General features: G+C 39.9%; 1 protein-coding gene across 5 annotated transcripts in view; it reads left to right on the top strand.

Moving 5' to 3' along the window:
• The window catches only part of KLF12 (KLF transcription factor 12), a 452,101-nt gene that overhangs the window by 417,701 nt on the left and 12,466 nt on the right, over positions 1 to 21,934 (top strand). For all 5 annotated transcript variants that reach the window (XM_079903472.1, XM_079903469.1, XM_079903470.1 and 2 more), the window contains one exon: positions 6,295 to 6,452. In XM_079903472.1, coding sequence (XP_079759598.1) covers positions 6,295 to 6,452 — 158 coding nt within the window. The remainder of the gene's footprint in view (positions 1 to 6,294; positions 6,453 to 21,934) is intronic.

Below are 21,934 nucleotides of genomic sequence, written 5' to 3'. Positions count from 1 at the left end.
CTATATGTATACATATATCCCCATATCCCCTCCCTCTTGAGCCTCCCTCCCACCCTCCCTATCCCACCCCTCTAGGTGGTCACAAAGCACTGAGCTGATCTCCCTGTGCTATGCAGCAGGTTCCCACTAGCCATCCATTTTAATTTGGAAGTGTATATATGTCAATGCTACTCTCTCACTTCGTCCCAGCTTCCCCGTCCCCCGCTGCGTCCTCAAGTCCGTTCTCTACGTCTGCGTCTTTATTTCTGCCCTGCCACTAGGTTCATCAGTACCCTTTTTTTAGATGCCATATATATGCATTAGCATATGGTATTTGTTTTTCTCTTTCTGACTTACTTCACTCTGTATGACAGACTCTAGGTCCATCCACCTCGTTACAAATAACTCAATTTCATTCGTTTTTATGGCTGAGTAGTATTCCATTGTGTATATATGCCACATCTTCTTTATCCATTCATCTGTCGATGGACATTTAGGTTGCTTCCATGTCCTGGCTATTGTAAATAGTGCCGCAATGAACATTGGGGTGCATGTGTCTTTTTGAATTATGGTTTTCTCTGGGTATATGCCCAGTAGTGGGATTGCTTGGTCATATGGTAGTTCTAATTTTAGTTTTTTAAGGAACCTCCATACTGTTCTCCATAGTGGTTGTATCAATTTAACTTCCCACCACCAGTGCAGGAAGGTTCCCTTTTCTCCACACCCTCTCCAGCATTTATTGTTTCTAGATTTTTTGATGGTGTGGCCTCGATATTTCATTCTCAGCGTGGTGTTTGATTTACTAACAAGGAAGTAGTTCTTGCTTCCGTCTCTTCTGTGGCAGAAGCTGATTCAGAATTCCCATAGGTGATATTTATCGTCTGTTGAAAACGATTTTAAAGCAAACTTTGGAAAACAGTACAAAATATACTCTTAAAACTGAATGTTCCCCCTTCCCTTAAGGTAACTGTGTCATGCAACCAACTCTAAATGCTTTTTGGTACAATTGTAAATAAACTAAAATGGCAGGGAAGGAACTAGTTCTGTGGTCTTGATGGTCAAGGAAGACTTAATCGCGTACCACTGCCAAACTCAGTCTTCTAAAAACATGTCCCTGGAAAGAAATATGTATTTTACAACAACCTGAAGACAGTATTTTTTAAGGTAGATTAATAGTAATACTGAGTACCTCTACAAATAAAACAGTTTACCTTAAAATTCTCAAGAGAAAAGTACATTATAGCAGGCTACGTTTAAGAATGCTTTTATGTGCTGTTGTTTTCTATAATAGGATTAGAGGGGTAGTTTAAATGTTACAGATTATTTTGTTGCTTTTTCATAGTGTGTTATGTGCTGGTTTATATTCCTGTTTACCTGAGTCAGTAGAACATATTAACTAGGATTGGGTTCTGGAGTCAATCAGCCACTTGGGTTCAAATTCTGGTGTGGTCACCAACTTTGTTTTGGCCTCGGTCTTAACCTCTCTTTGCCTCAGTTTCCTCATCTGTAAACTAGAGGTACTAATAATAGTACAGAGAGTTGCTTTGAAGCTTAAGAAAAAGCGTAAGGCATTTAGAGCGGTGCCTGGAACATGGTAAGCATTCTGTAAATGTCTGCCATCGTGGTTATCCTCAGCCATACTCCTTGGCGTTCTGTTGAGATGATATATGTGAATTTGCTGAAGCACCTTCTATCCCTCTTTTTTCTGCTCTTGTTTTAAAATTTAGGATGTGTGTGTCCTCCCTTCCAGCCTTAAACGAATGTCCTGGCTTCTTTTTTCTAACTCCTATAGAAACTCCAATTTCAGTGAAGGGCGTCTCATCACACTCAGGTCACACGTGACAAATGGCCTTTTATTGCATGTTGATTACGGTTAACCTTCATTTCTTTCATGGCAGTGGTGTGGTGCCTTCTATTTAAATAGAGCTGTTCCCGGATATGACTTTTCGAGCCTCTCTGGGTTTAATTCTAATTTAACTTGCCATTCCAAGTGGGACTGTTGTGTAACTGAAGGCGTGATGCACTCATTTGTTTTCTCTACGTCTAATTATCACAACGCAGTGCCCGTGAGGCCCCCTCGGGCATTCGTTCACTTTTCTAAATGGTGGAACCTTCTGGGGAAGGGAGTGGGCCTTTAGTTATTGTTCTTTTGAACTGCACGGGTATGTTTATTAGTGCAGTGTCTGGGAACACACTAGCAACTCTTTTACCCTGACCATTTTCATCATACCGGGCTTATTACCAAGGATTATTGGAAGAATCCTCTGCTGGCACAGGCAGTAGTTTCTTGCGCATTTCCATTCTTCAGAACAAGGCCAACTTTTGAAGCACACAAGTCAGTGTGTGTGCATTTGAGGATACCTGAAGTGCTTTGGAAACGAAGGGCACATGGCTTTCAGAAAGCATAGGAAGGGCAGGATAGAAACACCCAACATGTAATTATAGCTGTTCTGTTACCAAATACCGTGCTTTTGAGCCCCAAGGTGAGACGGGACGGGATGAGTTAGAATCATTCCTTCACCCTTTTGCACTCACCTAGTGCTTGCCTAGGATCAAAGGGAAGCTTTTTCTTTCATTCACCAGCATCTTATACGTGTTCAGAGGGATCTCAGCAGTCTCCCACTGAGAATTTTAATTGTAAGCCGTGCTTTAGAATGCCATTCTCTTGAACTTAGAGCAAAGAACCAAGGCACTTATATGTACATGTGGTTTTAATGGTTACCCAGAATCCCAGATATTCAGTAGCCACTTTGTATACTATAGCATTTAAAACATGAAATTTAGGGAAATGAGAGTAAGAGTGAGGAATTGAGTGACCATTATTGGAAGATTTGCAGTCAAAGGATCCTGGTAAGGATTAATTAACCAATTAAAGATTCATTAATTAGTTGATTATATTAAATTAAAAATTAGGAATACCTGACTTAATACACTCTTCCATTCATCCATCTATTCGTTCATTCTAGTTAGCAAACATTTCTTATATGCCCACAATGTTCTAGGCTCCAGAGACACAAAAATACTTGGTACCAGCACCGTGACTATCAGATTTTCTGCCATGGACTTGGCGTGGCCAAACACCCAACCCACAATTGTCTTCCACCTACAGTGCCCCCTAACTGTAGGATCATGCCGTGGGCCCCAGTACAGCAGCAGTCCTCTGTGGAGTTGGGTTGTCCTCTCCTCTTCCTGTGTTCTTTAAGCTCTTCTGCACTTTTCATTCTTTTTCACTTCAGCCCCACTTACCTTCCTGCCTTTCCACAAAGAGATCAAATAAGTTCTGAAAGGTACAGGCTAGCCTAAGGTTCTTTGATGTCTTCTGAGGTTGTCTCTACCATTTAAAAAGGGGAACCAGGGAAAATTTTACCCACTGAATATCATGTTAAAGCTAGTTTTTGCTGGGTCCAGCTATTCATTGCACATACCTTTTTAAAAATTATTTTTATCGTCATCATCATCTTTACACATATACCTTTAGGTGGTTGTTCTTCATAGTGTCCAAAAATATTTCACTTTAAATTGAGGAAAACCAGGGTATGAAGTTTTGTAGAACATTAAGGCTGTCCACCTAACCTGTCTTCATTTAATGTAAATTCAGAAATCTGAGTGCAGTAATTTTATACCATTCTATAGCCCTTGCTTCCCCTTCTCTGCCTGCCATATAGTTCAGTAGTTGATTGACTATATAGCAGCATTACTTCAGTCCCTTAAAGACCTACTTAGTAGTTACTCAGTTTTTTATTTCAGATTTATTTTTCACTTTTCTCTGTATACATGTATACATAGCAAGATAAATAGCTAAAGTCAACTATGGGCAAACAATATGTGTGTGTGATTATGCTTAGTTACATTTAGACTTCTGCATACTAGTGTGTAGAAATTATTGTACAAAACAGAGGGTTCTTATTATAGACTTTAAGTTATAATTTGAAGGGAAGAAATACCATATCATATTCTCAATTTGAAAGATGTCAAACATACCACAACGTGAAAGTTTCTATTTTTGAGGACCCCCAGTGACAAGATCCATATTTGTTTTTATGACTAGATATTCAAGAAGTGAATGACTGTTGCCCTCTTATCACACACACATACAGTCTTAATTATTTGCAAAAATCACAGCCTATGCCAGCACATACCTTGTTGGGAGTGACCAAAGCTGTTCTCTCATGGGCACACCTGTCACACTATTTTGACTCTTTTCACAATAGGCTCCAATCCCTACAACTGAGTCAATGGTGTGGAAAATCACAAATCCGTATTGAGTGATAAGAAGGCTGAAAAAGTGGCTTAGCTCTCCCATATGTTCTTTCCTTCAACTACTAGAAACCTTGCACAAAACTGTTTAAGATACTAGTAGATAAACATCATTTATATTTGATCTTATCTAATAATATGAAGCTTTGGCTACTGAATCTGTTATTTGTACAAGTGAAAAGATGCACTGAAAACCTAAAAGGCAAGTACATGGAAGGAGACATTCAAAACAAGTTCACTGGAGCAATGCTATAGTGAAATATTAGAAATAATTTATATGTCCATCACCTAGGAAAGGGATTTTAAAATGCTGAGATGATATTCTTTGGACTACTCCCGTATTTCATCTGAGTCAAGTATCAAGCAACTACAGCCCGTGGATCAATTACAGCCCACTATTTGTTTTGTAAATAAAGTTTTATCAGAACATAGCCATACTCATTTGTTTATATATTTATCTATAGTTACTTTCATGCTACAATTGCGGGGTTGATTTGTTACAACATAGACTGTATGACTCTCAGTCAAAATAAAATATTCACTATCTAGCCCTTTACAGAAACAATTTACCAACTCCTGATCTAGGTTAAAACACCATCTATTGTAAAATACACCATTACTTTATATACCACTAAGAAAGAAAAAAAAGTCTGTCAACCTATGACAAGCTGTCAAATGTCAGAAGCATCCTGCTTTTAGAGACATTAAAATATTAAAATATTCATCTTAGAATCAATGAACTGTGGTATATCGCATTTCAAATAAACAATACAGTGTATCCATATGAACAGATCTCAGATCCTCCGTGTCAAGTGAACAAAAGTCAAGTGTAGAACACTTTGCAGAATGATGTGAACAGCATATTATTTATTTGTCTCTTAAAAAACACCAAACGATATAATGAGTTTCCATGAATGCAGATATATATCAGTAAGCATGATTTAAAAGAATTGGAAGAATTTAAAGAAAGCTGATGATAGAGGTTTTCCCTGAGAGGAGAAGGGACCAGGATAATGATAGAAGGGGGGAGGGGTATCTTTATCTGTTGAGTTCAGGTTTTTCAAGGATTGATTTATTAATAGAAAGGAATTTAAAAAAGCATCAAAGCATGGAAAACCTGGAAGAAAGTAATGTCAAAGTATTAATAGTGGTAAATTTTTTATAGTAGGAATATGGGTGATTTCTTTTTTGTAGTGTATTTCACTGTAATTTTCAAGAACTTCATGAATAACTAAAGAAGATGAGTCATGCTCTTCATTTCTATCTCAATCAAAAGACATTAAGGTTGGAAGAAGTACATGTTAATCAGTTACCTGACATTACAAACTAATCCTGTTTTTCTACTGTGGCATTAAGGTTAAACAATGTAAAAGGCAGGGCCAAATTTCATGGTTAAAACTTTTTTTCATAATGTGGTACAGCTAATCTTTCAATACAGTGAACTTTATTCCTCACCGTGAAAAACCACCAACGAGAAAAGTCAAATGTCAGGTGCATTTTACAGAGCTGAAATAGCTTGTCATGAGTCATGTTACTGATGTACTGATGTCATTTCTTTCAACCCGACCTTACTTGTTTTGAAATTACGTTGTGATTTTACACGATTGTATATGTTGTCACATGCAATTCAGACCCTCGTGTTACTTATTAAATGCATTCATTTTGTCATTTGTCTATGGCAGGTCTTCCTAAAATATGCTCTGTAAGTGTCTTCACAAGTTCAAAACTTTGAGGGATAGTTTTAACACCACCAGATTATTTCTTTTGATGATGGGGATCTACTCACTCACCACTGCTTTCATTTAGTTTTTGTTCTTGTCATTTTGTTGTTATTTTAAGCATGTCTTTCTCTCCCTAAGAGTGTTTCCTCAAAAATAGGTCTAGCTGCCTGCCTTCAAGGTTAAGAAATGAAATGTGTCCCAGAAGGTGACAGCGGGAAATGTGGACATGGGACCTTGAGTCTGTATGAAGCTGCAGGCTATGCGCCTCAGGTGTCATGGCAATGGAACCAAACAGAGTGCTGTATTGCTCACCATTTAAATCTTTTTCTTTTTCCAGTTCAATCTCACCATTTAGTATTGAGAGCACAAGACGCCAGAGAAGGTCTGAATCCCCAGACTCCAGAAAACGGCGTATCCACAGATGTGATTTTGAGGGATGCAACAAAGTGTACACAAAAAGTTCTCACCTGAAGGCTCATCGAAGGACACATACAGGTACAGCTCTGCAGGGCGTCTCACCTGAGGGTCGCTGAGAGTCCAGAAAGGGCCAGCTGCTTGGCTTTGGAGCCATGAGTGTGCTGGAATGTTCTGTGCTCACCCCTCACATGTGCATCATATGTTCCTTTCCGAGTGGAGTACATTCCCTCTCTCAGTTGAAAAAAGGCCTAAGTCTTCGTGAAGTTTCGCAAGCAAAGAAGTATTTCTTTTGTGTCTTAAGGACTTTTAAAATAATAGTACGAACACGGTGGTCTAGTCTTTTTCATAATCAGCGTTGCCACTTAATCGTTGTCTAGTTATTAGGTTTTAAAATGTCCACATAACATACCAACCAAACAAGCTGAACAAAATCATTCTCTTAAAGTTATCGTTTTCACCACCACTTAGATCATGTTTTTCTCCCCTTGATCTCATCCCCCAAATAACCAAACAGATAACCCCCCCCCCAAAAAATGAAATAAGATTGACATATACATAGCACTGTGGGGAGTTTAAAGCAATACTTCCACATGATTCCATTTGATTCTCACTGGTATTTTTTTGTATAAGGAGAGGATTTTTTGTATTCACAGTTTGCAAAGAAGGAAATTGAGATCACAAGTGATCCGCTGACTTTGTCACCATCCATTCACCCATGCACCTACCCAGGAAAGAAGCCAGTGACTCTTCACTTAGCTCCCTACCCACCCCATCAATCCTCTACCCTGTGTGTCCCTCACCTGGCATCCCCTGGCTTCCTTGGCTTCTGGATCCCATTGGGTACCATCAATGGGGGGCTCTGGGAAGAGACCAAAGGTGGAAGGAGAGACCCCCAATTACAGAACTTTTTGGTCAGAAAAGTGACTGGTGACTGGAATGTGTGAACCTCAAAGAAACAGAGAGAAGAGAGAAATTCATTCACACTCATTCCTGGTAGCAACGTGCTATAGAGCCAGTAACTACCCTCGACAGGAGTCAGCCTCCAGCACCTGCCTCTATCTGGGAGCTTCACGTGTAACAGACTCCTGTGGGGCTGCGTAAATCGTGCTCCCATCTCAGATACATTGAGACGACCACACTGTATAAACTGTTTCTCAGCTGAGGTAGCAAAATCATTGAAATCGTCATTCTTTGCCATTTATTGAGTCATGTGCTTATATCAGATTATTTGAAAGCTGCTTTACAGAGACTTTCATCACTCTGATCGTTAAGATGGGACATCTTTTTGTGTGTGTGATGAAGTTATAGCATGGGATGCTTGCCTGAAGTCAGAAAAGCTTTATAGAATCTGAAGTTTACCTCTGCTTATATAATACATTAATACTATTACCGTTTCTAAGGGAATTCAACGCAGTGTGAAAACTGTCGCTTCCATCTTTCCTCCCTATCCCCTGTCCTCATCCCTTTTCTACATAATTCCAAATTCTTTCCTCTCCATTGATCCAGAGCTTTCCCAGGAGAGGTTTTCATCTATTTCTTCGGCACTATTTCTTTTTTTTTTTTTTTTCGGTACGCGGGCCTCTCACTGTTGTGGCCTCTCCCGTTGCGTCGGCATTATTTTTGAATCAATTTTCTTTCTTTCTTTTTTTTTTTTTTGGATCTGAAAAATTAAGTCATTTAGTATTCAAGTTAAGTTTTTATTGAAGTTAGTTGATTTATAATGTTGTGTTAGTTTCAGGTGTACAGCAAAGTGATTCTGTTTGACATACACATATACCTTTTTTTTTTTCAGATTCTTTTCCCTTAAAGGTTATTACAAAATATTGAGTATAGTTCCCTTGCTATATAGTAGGTCCTTGTTGGTTATCTATTTTATATAGAATACTGTGTCTTCGATTTTCTCATTAAGGCCAAGAATGCATATAGAGACATGAAAGTTGAATAAGCATGTTTCATCTATCAGTAGACAGTGAACACAAATCAGAGGACTAAGTATGATCAGCTCATATTACTGACTTCTTATGGGAGCATTTCAGTTAAAGGAAAAAAAGAATGACCTTTCTTCAGTGAATCCTTGTATATTTTGAGTTACTTCTGTTTTCCTTGAACTTTCCAAAATACTTATTATCCCCATTTTCACATAGGTACCCTCTATTTCATTTATGCAAGTGATGAACAGTGAAAGAGAGGAAAAGTTTTAATGGGGTACTATTAAAGAATTGAATGTTATGGCATGATAGGATTGCATCTTATAGGTTTTAATATAGATTGTGAAAGTGGGGGAGATGTGATGTGTGCATTATAATTCAAAGCAATATAAACCTTTAATGCTGAAGCAGAAGTAATTAGTTTGGCTTATTAATAAGATGAAATCATCGACTCCTAGGGTCCGAATGGACCTTATATGTCACCAAGTCTAGTTGGTTTCCTAGTTAGAGGGATCCTTGGGTGTCATCTTTCACAGAGACCCAGTCCCTATACTATGCAGTATTCTGCACACTTAACATATTTTTTCTTTCATTTGATCCACACAATAACCAGTGTCATTACCTCCTTGGTATGAGTGTGACTCCCGGTCAAGTATTATTTCCCATCTCTCCTTAAATGCCTCGCGTGACAGAGAGCTTTTTCTTGTGCAAGACAAGTTGGGTGACATTTCTGAGGGCGGAGTCCTCGTCTCTTACAGCATTGAATTGTCTCGGATGGCGTTGTTTGGCTCCCGTTGTCTCGTTGTCCAAGGGAATCGCTCGAGCCATCACAGTGTAAATTTCACTTCCGGCACCCTGGTGCTCTTCTCAGCACTGTCATGAACGGCTGGTATCTTCATCTCTCCAAACTAGACACCCGCTGTTCTCTCAGCCACGTTTTCCTATATGCCAACATATCACAGTATCTTTTAACGTTTTCGCACCACAAATTGAGGGAAGAGCTCTTGTTAATGGACGTCTCTTAATAGACATAAAGATGATGATAAGTCTTTTAGCAGTTGACTCTGTTAGGTCATCTAAATCAAAAACTGCTGAAAACTGGATCTTCCCATCCCCTGTACCTATAACGGATTTCTTTTCAACCTAAACGCACAGTGTTGTATTTGTTATTGAACCTGTCCCTCAGATGATGGCTCCCTTGGGAATAGTGGGTTTCCCATCACTGAGGTGTTTTGCCCCAGGCTGGGTGACCTCTTGTGGGAGATACAGGACAGAGTCATTACTATGGGGGCTGCACATACCCTTTCAAGTCTGGGAAATAATTATACTGCATCCATTTTATTGACTTGGGCTCATTATTCTAATAAATTGAAAAGATTTTGGAGCGCTCCCTGCCCACCTTGCTTTTACTTTTTTAGCTTTCTCCTTCAGCTTCTCCATTTTTCCAAGTACTAAGTAGAACAGGTTCAAGGAAAAAGCCCTGAGATGTGATGTTGGAGACTTCCATCCAAGTGGTTCTTAATTTATTTACTTATAGCTAAGAATCCACTTAGTTGTCCTACTCCAATCCATGTTTCTTGATCTCACAGCTGCATCCGAAAGTCCTTGTGAAATTCCTGCTCCAAACCCAGATATGCCAAATTCATCCGTCCACTTAGCAGAGAAATACTTACTCTGCTCAAGGCAGAGTCTCCTAAACTACCAGTCAAATAACAGTACTTTCAAAAAGAAAGAATGAAATTTGCTTGATTTGCTGTCACTGGTTCAAAGTGAGCCCATACTGGTTTCTGATTTATAATTACACGCAAGATTTCATAACTTCGGGTTCAAAGTAAAATCAACACTAGTTCTATAGGGATTCGGGTTGACTTGTTTGATTTTAATAAATATCTTCTTAGCCTTACCTTTGCTTCAGGCATATTGCGTAAGTTATTTGTGTGTGACCAGTAATAATGAATGTGAAGTTTGGGATTATAACAGATGACTTACGAGAACTATACACGCGATGGGAGGTGAGCAAGGGACAAGAAGACACTTTCTTTGAGAAAGTCACGTTAATTCTACCTTTAACACTTGATCTTTTGTGCTTTATTAGTACATGATCAGTCATCTGTTTAGGACTTATACGTACAGTAAATTAAACATATTTGTAGGAGCGTGAAAGAGGATCATTTCCTATATATTAACAAGGAATTTAGAGTAAAAAAAAAAAAAGACATGCTGAAGAGTACCTTTTAAAAATAATTAACTATCGTTTCATAAATATGCAGTTTAGATACTAACATACAGGTTTGACCAAATATTTTTAAATGCCTACTAACACCTGTCTGTAGTAAGTTGTTTAAGTCACTTTCAATAGAAGGAAAAAAATATATCTCGGTCATCGCATCCGCCCCTTTGTCAGCAGGTACGTTGTTCCTACTCACTGGTCTAAATTGTATGTTTCCTCTGCATGAAGCAGTGTGCAGTGTATTTAAATGAATATGCAGTGTACTGAAATTAAAGGTCATTTAAATCTGTGCTAAACATAACTACTATGTATTAATACAATGAGTTTCCCTCACTTTAAGAATTTCATTACTTATTAAGTGATCTAAATATGAATTTTAGAAAAAATGGTTTTATGAGTTTGATATTGCTGTTTAGAATTCTTATTACTTTCTAAAAATGTATGCCATTGTGTTTTCTAAAATGCAATTCAAGCCAGTAACGCTCAGGCACCAGTGATTCTTACAACCACTAGATGGCGCACTACAACCAGATGTTGGGTCTAGTCTAAGAGAGTCCAAGGAAGAGTCAGCTAGAACCCTCTAGTGGTACGTTTGACAGGGCGTGATGATCACTGCTCTGCAGAATATTATAATTTAATGATGAACAAGGAAAACGGCAAGATAAAGATTTAAAACCAGATTTTTAAATAAGTAGTTTTGACCTATAAAAATGTTGTTTCAGATGAATCTGAATTTGAAAATTTCAACTTGGTATCCTGCTCTCTAATAAATCTGAGGCTCATTTAGCCAATCTTGTCTAATAATCACTTGAATTCATATGAAAACAATACACCAAAGTTCTAAAAGTTAGTAAATATAGAGCAGCCACGTTTCTTATGTCTGGCTTTAGCAAAAATAATTCATGTCTGAATTTTACACATCAAGGAAGTTAACTCATGGATGCTTTAAAAATTTTAACCAATTTTTATTTAAACGTCTCTAAAATATGTCCTTCCCTACCTTTACAAATGAAAGAGATGATGTATTATTTAGCCCTTCCCTTGAGGAATGAAGACTTTGTAACTAATATCACGTGCTATAATTAACATCAGATAATGACTATGCGTGCGCGCGCGCACACACATACACCCCAGTCCAAAATGCTTGTGGATTCCATGCTTTTTCCCTTTCTTTCTTGTCTCATTACTTCTCATTGCTATTCCTATATTTCTTGCTTCTAATTTGACATCTTATTTTATTGGATGAGATTCTGAAATGATTTGATGATATCCTACAAAGAAAATCATGAGCTATGTGACAGCTGTGCATCTTGGTGGCCTTTTGTTCACAAGTCTTGGGGTTGCTAGATCTTACCTTCAGGCGATGGGGTGCTACTTATACTTTCACATCTATCTTCATTAATTAAATAACTCGTTCCATATAAAGCTCCACGTCAGACCCTCTGTCTAGATTCATTGTTAGATAAAGCATAGGGCTTAGCGATGCCAGGATAATGAATCACTGAAGAACAAACTGACGTTTTTCAGGTAAAAATCCTCTGCAAATAAGCTGTTTGCGGATCTTGGCCAGAGAGCTCACAGATACGCTCCATATTGGTAACTGTGAAGAAATAGGAAACTATCATAGAAATAGCACTAAATTTGAAGTCAGGTGACAGAAATTTGCCTGTGGCCCCTAACTGGCTTGTGAGCTTAGACAAGCTACTTAACTCAGTGTATCTCAGGTTTCCTATTTTTTTAACTTTGAACATAAATATAGCAAGTTGTTGCATAATTACCACAGGGGGCCTCATTGTTATATCCCCAGTGAATACAGTGACTAACACATTGTAAGGACCCAATCATTATTTGTTGAATTGAAATTGTGTATGCCTGGATATTGATGTGGATATATGTTATTAATATGAGCAGTAGGTTCAAGGCAAAAAAGTTTGGATAATTTAATGTATCGTCACAATCAGCTGTAATTATATAATCTCTTTACTTCAGACTCAACCAATTTAATATTTATATAATGCAGAAAAAGTTGGAGTAAAAGTATTATTTTATCAGCCCTTTGTCATCATTTTTATAATGATAGTATAAATAATCTTTTTAGGAACGTATTTTAAATACTTAGTAAAACGTAGTCTTTTATTTGAAAGGACCTATTCATAGACAGATTCAACAAGACAGATATTTATTGATCATTTTCCATGTCTAAGGCACTATAGATTTTTCTTGAAAAAGGCAGAAAGAGGCAGAACCCCCATCTTCAATGAACTTCTCCATAAGTGTACTAGGTAAGATGCATTGAACAGTCACAACGAAGGCCAGGTCTACAAAGTCATATAATAAAGATACAAGCAGAATAACAAAAGAACACCATGGGCATTGTCTGTTATGGCCAGAGAATTTGGGGACACGTTTCTAAGCTGGGCATGCAAGGCCCTTCTCATCTGACTCCTTTTCATCCGTCAAACCTCATTTGCTGACCCCGTCCCAATTTCCCCCATTCCCCACCCACGCAAATGAAGCAGCCTCCAGACATGCCCAGCTGTATGGAGTTCACTTGTATGTTCTTGCACCTACCCGAAATGGCCTGCCTGGGCACCTCCATTCTTACTTCTTGAGTTGGTAAACTCCTATTTACTTTTGGAAACTGCCTCAGTGTCACCTTGTCTGTGAAGCTCTCTGACCACCCTCCTTCCCTGGGCAGGTAGAATTTTTTTCCTCCGTGACCCTGGAACACTTGGACGTTTCCTTGTGGCAGCAGCACAGTGGGCAGAGAGGAAAGCATGTGGGAAACAGTGGAGCAGTAGAGACAGGAGGGCATGGCATCTGCTTGGACGTGAGGGCAGGGGAAGGGGAGACTTTGAAGACATCTGGGGTGCATGGTTAGGAGGAAGGAATGCTGTGAACAGACATGGAGACCAGCAGTGAGAGAGAACTGATATTTCCTGAGGACCTGCCAGGTCCCAGGCACAGTGCCCCGCTCTGCTAGTGCTTTACATATTTTAATCACATCTGTAAATCCCCTGGAAGGTTAGAGCACTTGTCCACTGTCATGGAATGAACAAGGAAGGAGTGGAGCTGTGATGCAGACTCCGGTTTCTCTAGAACCTGTGCTGCTGTCATTACACCTGGTCTCAGACAAGTTTGCTAATAACCTGCCAGTCTCTCCCACTAGGGCCACACTCCATGCAGGTCTAGCTAGCGGTTCCTACCTGTTTAGAGTTGGTCATTAAGGTACTTGGAAGTATCAAGATAGCTAGTGATTGGTAAATGGCCTATTTTTAAGGATTTTCATCATAATGTGAACTGATCTTTTTTTGTTTGTTTTTTGGTTTTTTTCGGCCATGCTGTGTGACTTGCGGGATCTTAGTTCCCTGACCGGGGATCAAACCTGGGACCCCTGCAGTGGAAGCATGGAGTCCTAACCACTGGACCACCAGGGAATTCCCAGTCTTTCTTGAAAGTCGACTAAAGTTTTGCTTTGTTAGAAAGCCAGTGAGAAGACTGGCTTTCTAACAGGAGCATTAATAATTAAACTGGAGGTAGCAGGACATAAGACAGGAAAACAGAGCAGTAGATGTTGGTATTGGTGAAAGGTGGTGAAACTCTAAAAAGAGGCAGACCATCTTCATGGAGATGAACTGGAGGGGACATTTGGAAGGCAGAACTGGCAAATGTAATAATCGGGTTGGGGCAGGTAGAAAATAACCGATAGGAAAGAGTCCAAGAAATCTCGCCAACTGGAGAGATGTATGACTTGATACCTGAGTAGATGGGCTTGTCTTTTTTCCAGATATCAAAATAGAAGGAGGAACATGTCTCATCTAAGTGGTAGATGCTGAATAATGTTTTGGTCACATGGGGTTGCTTTCGGGCTGCCAACTGGAAATGTTGTCTCCCCTTCCATGGTGCTTGGGAGAGAGACGGAGGTGTAGACACTTGGGAATCTTTCCCTTATAAGTTGTGGTAGAAGCTGTGGAAACCAAGGAGAACCTGTGCAAGTGAGAAGATGTCAAAGCCCAAATCTCAGTAAATATTTATGTCAGCGTCCCCAGCCTTTTTGGCACCAGGGACTGGTTTCGAGGAAGATAATTTTTCCACGGACCAGGGCGGGGGATGTTTTGGGGATGATTCAAGCACATTACACTTATTGTGCACTTTATTTCTATTATTATTACATTGTAATATATAATGAAATAATTACACAACTCACCATAATGCCGACAGGAGGCGGGGCTCAGGCAGTAATGCGAGGGATGGGGAGCGGCTCTAAATACAGAGGAAGCTTTGCTCGCTCTCCCACCACGCACCTCCCGCTGTGTGGCCTGGTTCCTAACAGGCCACGGACCAGTACTGGTTGGGGGTTGGGGACCCCTCATTTATGTGACAGGTAAAGGAAGGCGTCTACAAAAGAAACTGAGGAAAAGGTAACCAGAACCAGGAAGATAAACGTTGTCCCTACATAGAAATATAAACTCAGCCACATAGAGTATTATCCTTAAACCTTGAACTTTTTACTTCCAGTAAAGTACATTTTAATTATAGGGTCTTTTTTTTATTTTTTTTTTTTGCGGTACGCGGGCCTCTCACTGTTGTGGCCTCTCCCGTTGCGGAGCACAGGCTCCGGACGCTCAGGCTCAGCGGCCATGGCTCACGGGCCCAGCCGCCCCGCGGCATGTGGCATCTTCCCGGACCGGGGCACGAACCCGCGTCCCCTGCATCGGCAGGCGGACTCTCAACCACTGCGCCACCAGGGAAGCCCTATAAGGTATTTTTAACTTCATTTACATTTGATTTCTAGAGGAGAGGGGCTAGCCTCTGGGTTAACACAGTGTTTGTCCTGTGAGTACTAGCTCATATTCTGTCAGTCTGCTTGGCCAGTTCTGACTGGATATCTTGGTTTACGAAAGCAGTGATTTAAGGTGTTGAGAGGCATTGTAGGGTAGTGGTTAGGACTGTCGACTCCCTGGGTTGAAATCCCCCCTCCATCCACCACATACTAACTCTGGGTGAAGTGGGGTTGGTTACAGCAACTACAGTTAGGGTCGAAGTTAAATGAGTTCAGATCCATAAAATTCTTAGAGCTAAGTGTGGTAGATGGAAGACGCTATATGCTGTAGCAAATATTATTTTCATCAAAGAAATCCACTATATAATTGCATGAAAAAAAAGACCCACTTGGTCTTGTTTACACATAATGAAAAGGAGAATTAATTCAGTCCAGACAGTTCCATAGGGCAGATACTAACATACTGATCACTTGTTTGATTGAATTGACAAGACCAAACGGATCAAACAAATTATAGAATAGATTGGTCTACTTGGCCTATAAAGGAGTTGTATACTTAAAACCTTAGAAAAAATCAGGATCAGGATCGGCATCCATTTTACCTGCAAATCTTAATTCCTTCCTTAAAAATAACAGATGGGGCTTCCCTGGTGGCGCAGTGGTTGAGAGTCCGCCTGCCGATGCGGGGGACACGGGTTCGTGCCCCGGTCCGGGAGGATCTCACATGCCGCGGAGCGGCTGGGCCCATGAGCCATGGCTGCTGAGCCTGAGCGTCCGGAGCCTGTGCTCCGCAACGGGAGAGGCCACAGCAGTGAGAGGCCCGCGTACCACAAAAAAAAAAAAAAAAAAAAAGCCAAATGGAATTTATTTTTAACTTTATGTTAATTATATTTCTTAGCAGAAACAGAAAAACATTGAACTTCATAACTATAGAATTCAGTATCCTTTATTGAGCACCTGTCATTTGCCAGGCACATGGCATGTGTATTTCTAAGTTTCACAGTGGGAACAGTGTTCCCATTTTACAGACGGGGAACAGAGTTTCAGAAAGCTTAACTCTCTAGCCTGAGATCCAGTCGCAGATTGGAGACTGAGCCTCATTTGACCGTGCATTCCGCTTGATTTCAAAGCCTGTGCTGTTTTCTGCCCCCTTAACACCAGCAAGAAGGAAGGCAGCCTTGTCTACCCCTGGACAAGTCAAGGGCCTTGTAATCTCAGCTCTAGGTTTCTGTTTCCTCATTTTCAAAGGACCTAATTTCCTTCCAGATCTAAAATTCTGTGAACTTTTATGAACTAATGTAACAGAAACCAGAAAACAAGATAGGAATCTTGATTCTGGGTTTTTTTTTCCCCTCATATGCAAATACCATTCCTCAAGTGAAACAGATTGTCACAGCAAATATGTTGAGCCTTGAGTGTAATGAAGCTCATTTGTCAGTGTCTGGGGCCCCCTGACTTTATAAAAGTTAAACAGGGACACATTTCAGAAATGCACTTCTGAACTGAAGAAAATGCCTATGTTTCCTGTTGCCAAAGGTGTTTTTTTTTTTTTTTTTTCGGTTGCTTGAGAAAATAATAGAGAGAAGCTGATGTGAGGACATGGGCGTTTTGTTTGACGGGGAGCTTTTGCAAACTGCACATTCCTTTTCTGTTGTTGCTCACACGTCATTTTAATATGAAAGGGCACCTGTCTTTTGTCTCAGGACACATTTACCTTTCAGCGTTTCAGATGGTGAAATGGGAGGTACCCGAAAAAGTTATTTTTGTTTCCTGGGTTTTGGGAATCCATTCAATACCTGATGTTTTCTTTAGACTTTATTATGCCTTCTGCTGGGTAAATGTCATGGAAATGCACTGAGTGACTCTTAATCCTTTTCTTTAACCAAAATTGAAAGAGGCAGCAGTTCTCATAATAAATCAGTTTCTTGACTGTTTCAAGAAAAAAACCCTGATGAGAGTTTTCATTTTCCCAGGATACTTAATTAGAATACTAGAATACTATTTAAATAATGCCTGTGAATACACACACACACACACACACACACACACACACACACACGGGCCAGTGTGCATATAAAACTGTTTCTAACATGAACCCCAAATGAGGAGTTAAAAAGAGTGTTTTCGAACAAAAATTAACAAACCCTCTTTTTTTGGTATGTTCTCTTTTTAATCCTTGCAGGACTCTTTCACTTTAGAATAGGAGGGCTTGCTATTAGTTTCAGTTAACATTTTTCTTTTTCAGAGGTTTCATAGTTTAGTTCAGGTTTTATAAAGACCTGAAAGAGGACAGATTGTGCTGAAAAATGGTCAAAAGGTGGAAGTGGCTTACGGGTTTTTCATGGGACATAGAGACCTTCACTTCAGAATTGAAAGTCTAAAAGTTAATAACTACACTCCAAGGTGAGTGTAGTGTTAAGCTACCAATTACCCAGCTCAGGTCCTTTGATTTTTTTCCTGTACATTAGCAACTTGATGTCTCGACTTAATCACTTACTAAGACTTATTGGTAAGGACATATACCACACCATTCCCTATCATTTTTTTATTTCACAGGATTAATATAAGAAACAAAAATCAAAGGTGATCTGATGGTGGAGTCAAAACTTCTGATTATTTTGAAAAATATTTAAATACATTTTCAAAGACTTTGCTACTGAGGATTCTAAGTGTATTTGTGGGTTAGACCAAACAAAAAAGGTGGTCATGCTTTTTTTATTTTTAGCTTATTTCTAGTGAAAACAGTGTTGAATAACACATTTGCAGAATTCTAATTCAAATGACCGTTAAGGACCGTTCACTATTCCTGAAGAAATCACTGGAAATAGTGTTTACTGTCACCCCCATTCAGCCTGACACAGAGCAGCTGTGCACAATAGCTGTGCAGACCCTGGGAGTTGCTTGACTCCTATTAGTGTCCAAGCCAACTCTTTCCATAGGAAAATGTTCATGGAAAATTCACCTACCGTTCTGTCCTCACCACTGACTTTTTAAACTTTAAAGTGAGCTTTCTGTTTTCTAGCAAGATTTAAAGGAAAGAAGGGGGGATGGAGGAAGGATTCTGTCTGTTCTTTATTATATCCTTTCAGGGCTCATTTATACGTATTACAGTGTATCTTACAAACTTATTTATCATCTTAATTAGTTTTTACTCACATCATAAAGTTGGTGTCTCTTATCTTAATTTGTTTATAAGATTGTACCCTTTAAATAGCTTCAAAGCACAAGCATAAACTATAACGTTCAGTTTTAACATAATGTAGTAGCCACTAGCATTGTTCTTGTATCCACTTCTAAAACTTAACTAGTCCAGTGAGAGAACTTATTGACTTTTTTTAATGAAATGCTAGGCACTAGGTGGATATAATGGAAACCGAGGTCCCTCTTGAGGGAGGGGCAGAAGCCTGCTCTCTGCCTCGTCCAAGCAGCCATGTCATCTCCATAGAGTGGAGCCACCCCTATAGCTCAGCCTCTAGCTGTGAAGAGAGATTTGAAGATCTTATTTTCTTTTTTCCCCTCTTCTTTCTTCTGAGTATGGAGAGAGAATACCCAAACTCTGGTTTTATTCATGAGGAAATGGGGGCAAGAAATATTATACAAGAAATATTTGGGGATATTAAAAAGAAAGCATATATTTTTGTAAGAAAAGCTTCAAGGAAAACTCATCGATCACTCAGATAATTAAGTTTATTATTTTCTGATATAGGTCCCCCCTCCCCCCACCCCCAGATGAGAATGTGTTCATTCTTTTTTACGTGCCTTCATTCATCACTTAGCCCCTAATGGTTTATAAGCTTATGTATCATTTTCACTGGTTTTACTCATGAAGTAGGGACGTATCTGCATCTTGCATTTTGGAGGCACTTACTGTACCTGATTTCACCTCGCGGAATACTTTTCAGGTTCTGCACTGAGTTTCCTGCTGCACGTTTGTGGGCCCACAGAAATCCTCGCCATAGTTGTTGCTTTCTCTGCCTCTCCGCCTTTAAGACATCCACCTTAGAAATGATGCCAAACATCTGAGCTCCTCTTTTCTGATCCTTCCTTCCTTATGTCCTCCTCAGACTAAGTAGAATTAATCGCAGCTCATCACTGAGCACGGTGGCCATGGTAACACAACCGTATTGAAAGGGTGGGTTGGAGTGGAGTAGGGCAGGGTCGGGCTCCATCACTGTAGAATCGGTGCTCTTTTGGTTAGCGGGGAAAGTGTATAGAGACATTCCTGACCCCTCTCACCCTCATAGCGAAGGCCTTACTCATTATTGTGCTTTTATAATGAGCAGAGGAGATCCCGAAGACTTTTAAAACCCTGACTGAATTGGGTGAGCCTTTTCAGAGAATCCCTGATTTCTCCTTGTCCAGAACTCTCTATTTAAAGCATCGGACATGAACTATCACGTGTATTCGTTACCAAGAGGACAGTTAGAATTTTAATCGAGGAGCCTGAGTTAAGAATAAGTGATTATCTAATAGCCAAAATATTCCCTCACCCACCCATCCCAAACTAACAAGGTGTGTTATATATCCTGATTAAGTTAACATAACCAGGAAGCCTGACAAAAGCTGAGGTGCCCATCCCTTACATCAAGAGTCGGCCAACCTTCTATAGTAAATGGTTTAGGTATTGCAGGCCATGCATTCTCTATTGCAGTGTTCAATGCCTCCATCCCTGGAAAACAGCCGTAAACAATATGCAAACAAATGAGTGTGGCTGTGTTCCAATAAAGACTTATTTATGGCCACTAAAATTTGAATTTCATGAAAAGTATATACTTTTCACATGCCATGAGAGAGCCCTCTTTTGGGGTTTTTTTTGTTCAAGCATTTAAAAGTGTGAAAACTACTCTTAGCTTGCGGCTTGCACAGAAAACAAAGCAGACTAGATTTGGCCTGGGGGCCACAGTTTACCACCCCTGCTATAGATTTTCAAGTGAAAAGGGCACAACTACCATTATTAAACAGCCCAAGTGAAAGTAAAAGTACGTCTATTATAATTTGGAGGAAGAAATTGGAGAATATTAAGTGCCGAACTTGGATGTACAAGGAAATTCAGAGAACCCCTGAGACAACAGGACGTCCCTACGGTGGCCATACCAGCCTCCATCATCCTTCTTGAGGTGAGACTGAAGCCCTGTCTCCTTCTATTGCCTCTCTTTACTTCCGGGCCCATCCCAGTTATGGAGCCCCTTCCTGCCTCTCCATCTGCAATGCCAAGGTGAGGGTCCAGCAGCTTTTCTAACCCCAGTCATACTCAGATGACACTTCCCCACCAAGATAGAAACAGACGTCCTCCTGACACACAACTGAACAATGCTTTTCCCCAATTAAGAAAATCGTTTATTTTTTCCTTCTTAGGCCTATGCTCTCTGTGGTTGGTTCCTTAGTAACACAGGAGATAACTAGGAGATACCTGTTGGTGACAAGGAGTCAACTGGCTGAGCTCAGTGCCCCAAAGATGGATGTGTTTTTGAAGATATGATTTATATCAAGCTCAGCTTATTACAACCCATGCTCATGTTGTAAATTTCAAGAAAAAAACCCATATGGTGATGACATGTAAATAAAAGCATTTTAACAGTTGCCATGGATATACTATATAGTGCATTGCCATTGTTTTTAAGTTAGGGTTTTGCTGATTTTTTAAAATTTCTGTTAAATTCTGATCAGTAGACACCTGTAAATGCAGATTTTTGTCTCCATAGGACATCCAGAATGAGTCGGAAGTTGAGGTTTTGGATTAATCCAGTCAGTAGGCATCTACCTGACAGGAGCCCTTTCAGAGTAACCTGGAGCTTTCTGTGGGCCACAGTTAGTGCGCTTGTATTTCTAGATTTAACTGGGCTTTACTATTCACTCACTTCTGTGAAAGGGCCACTTGATCCTAAAAGGACCCCTATGGTTAACATTTACTTAACAGTTGAACAAAAACTGCTGGGTCTGGTTTAGTCTAGTTTTCCCATCACCTGTACATCTCATTCACAGGGCTTAGTAGTTTCCTGTGTACATGCCTTTGTGTGAGCATGTCTGTGTGTGCTGCAGTTTTATTAATTTATTCAAACACTGTTTGGCACATACTTTTAAGCTCTGAGGATAGTAGAGGCGTGATTCTTCATCTCTGCGTATTCAGAAACTGGTAGAGGGGAAAGACATCTAGACAAAATCTGTATGATCTATTGTGGTAGGCGACTTAATAGAAATAGGAGTTGAATAATTTGAAAGTATCTGAGAAGGTGGAATCAATGTTGTCTAAGGATGTGACAGAGTTTACATGGGGAAAGAATTATCCACTCCCCTAGAACACAGTGAAAAGCGCTGCATTTGGAACCAAGCACATCTATTTACTGGCCTCAGGCAAGTAACCTTACTCCATTGAACCTCAGTTTTCTCATCTGTGAAGTGGATTTAACAAAAGTCACTTTGCAACTCTGTACGTTGGGATCAGCAAACAGCTCCTTTCCCTGTCTTAGGCCCTTTCGCCAGACACCAAGTGTGGCTAAGCAGCATTTAGTTGACTATTGGATGGAAGCGGCAGAGGAGAGATCAGTTCTTGTGGGGTTGCATGAGGACAGCACTTCCATTCTGAATGAGAGCCAGGAAAAAGCACACCTAGGTCAACTAT

The sequence above is a fragment of the Stenella coeruleoalba genome (genome assembly GCF_951394435.1).
Source record: "Stenella coeruleoalba genome assembly, chromosome: 18".
NCBI classification, from domain to species: domain Eukaryota; kingdom Metazoa; phylum Chordata; class Mammalia; order Artiodactyla; family Delphinidae; genus Stenella; species Stenella coeruleoalba.
This window is presented reverse-complemented; position numbering and strand designations above follow the sequence as displayed.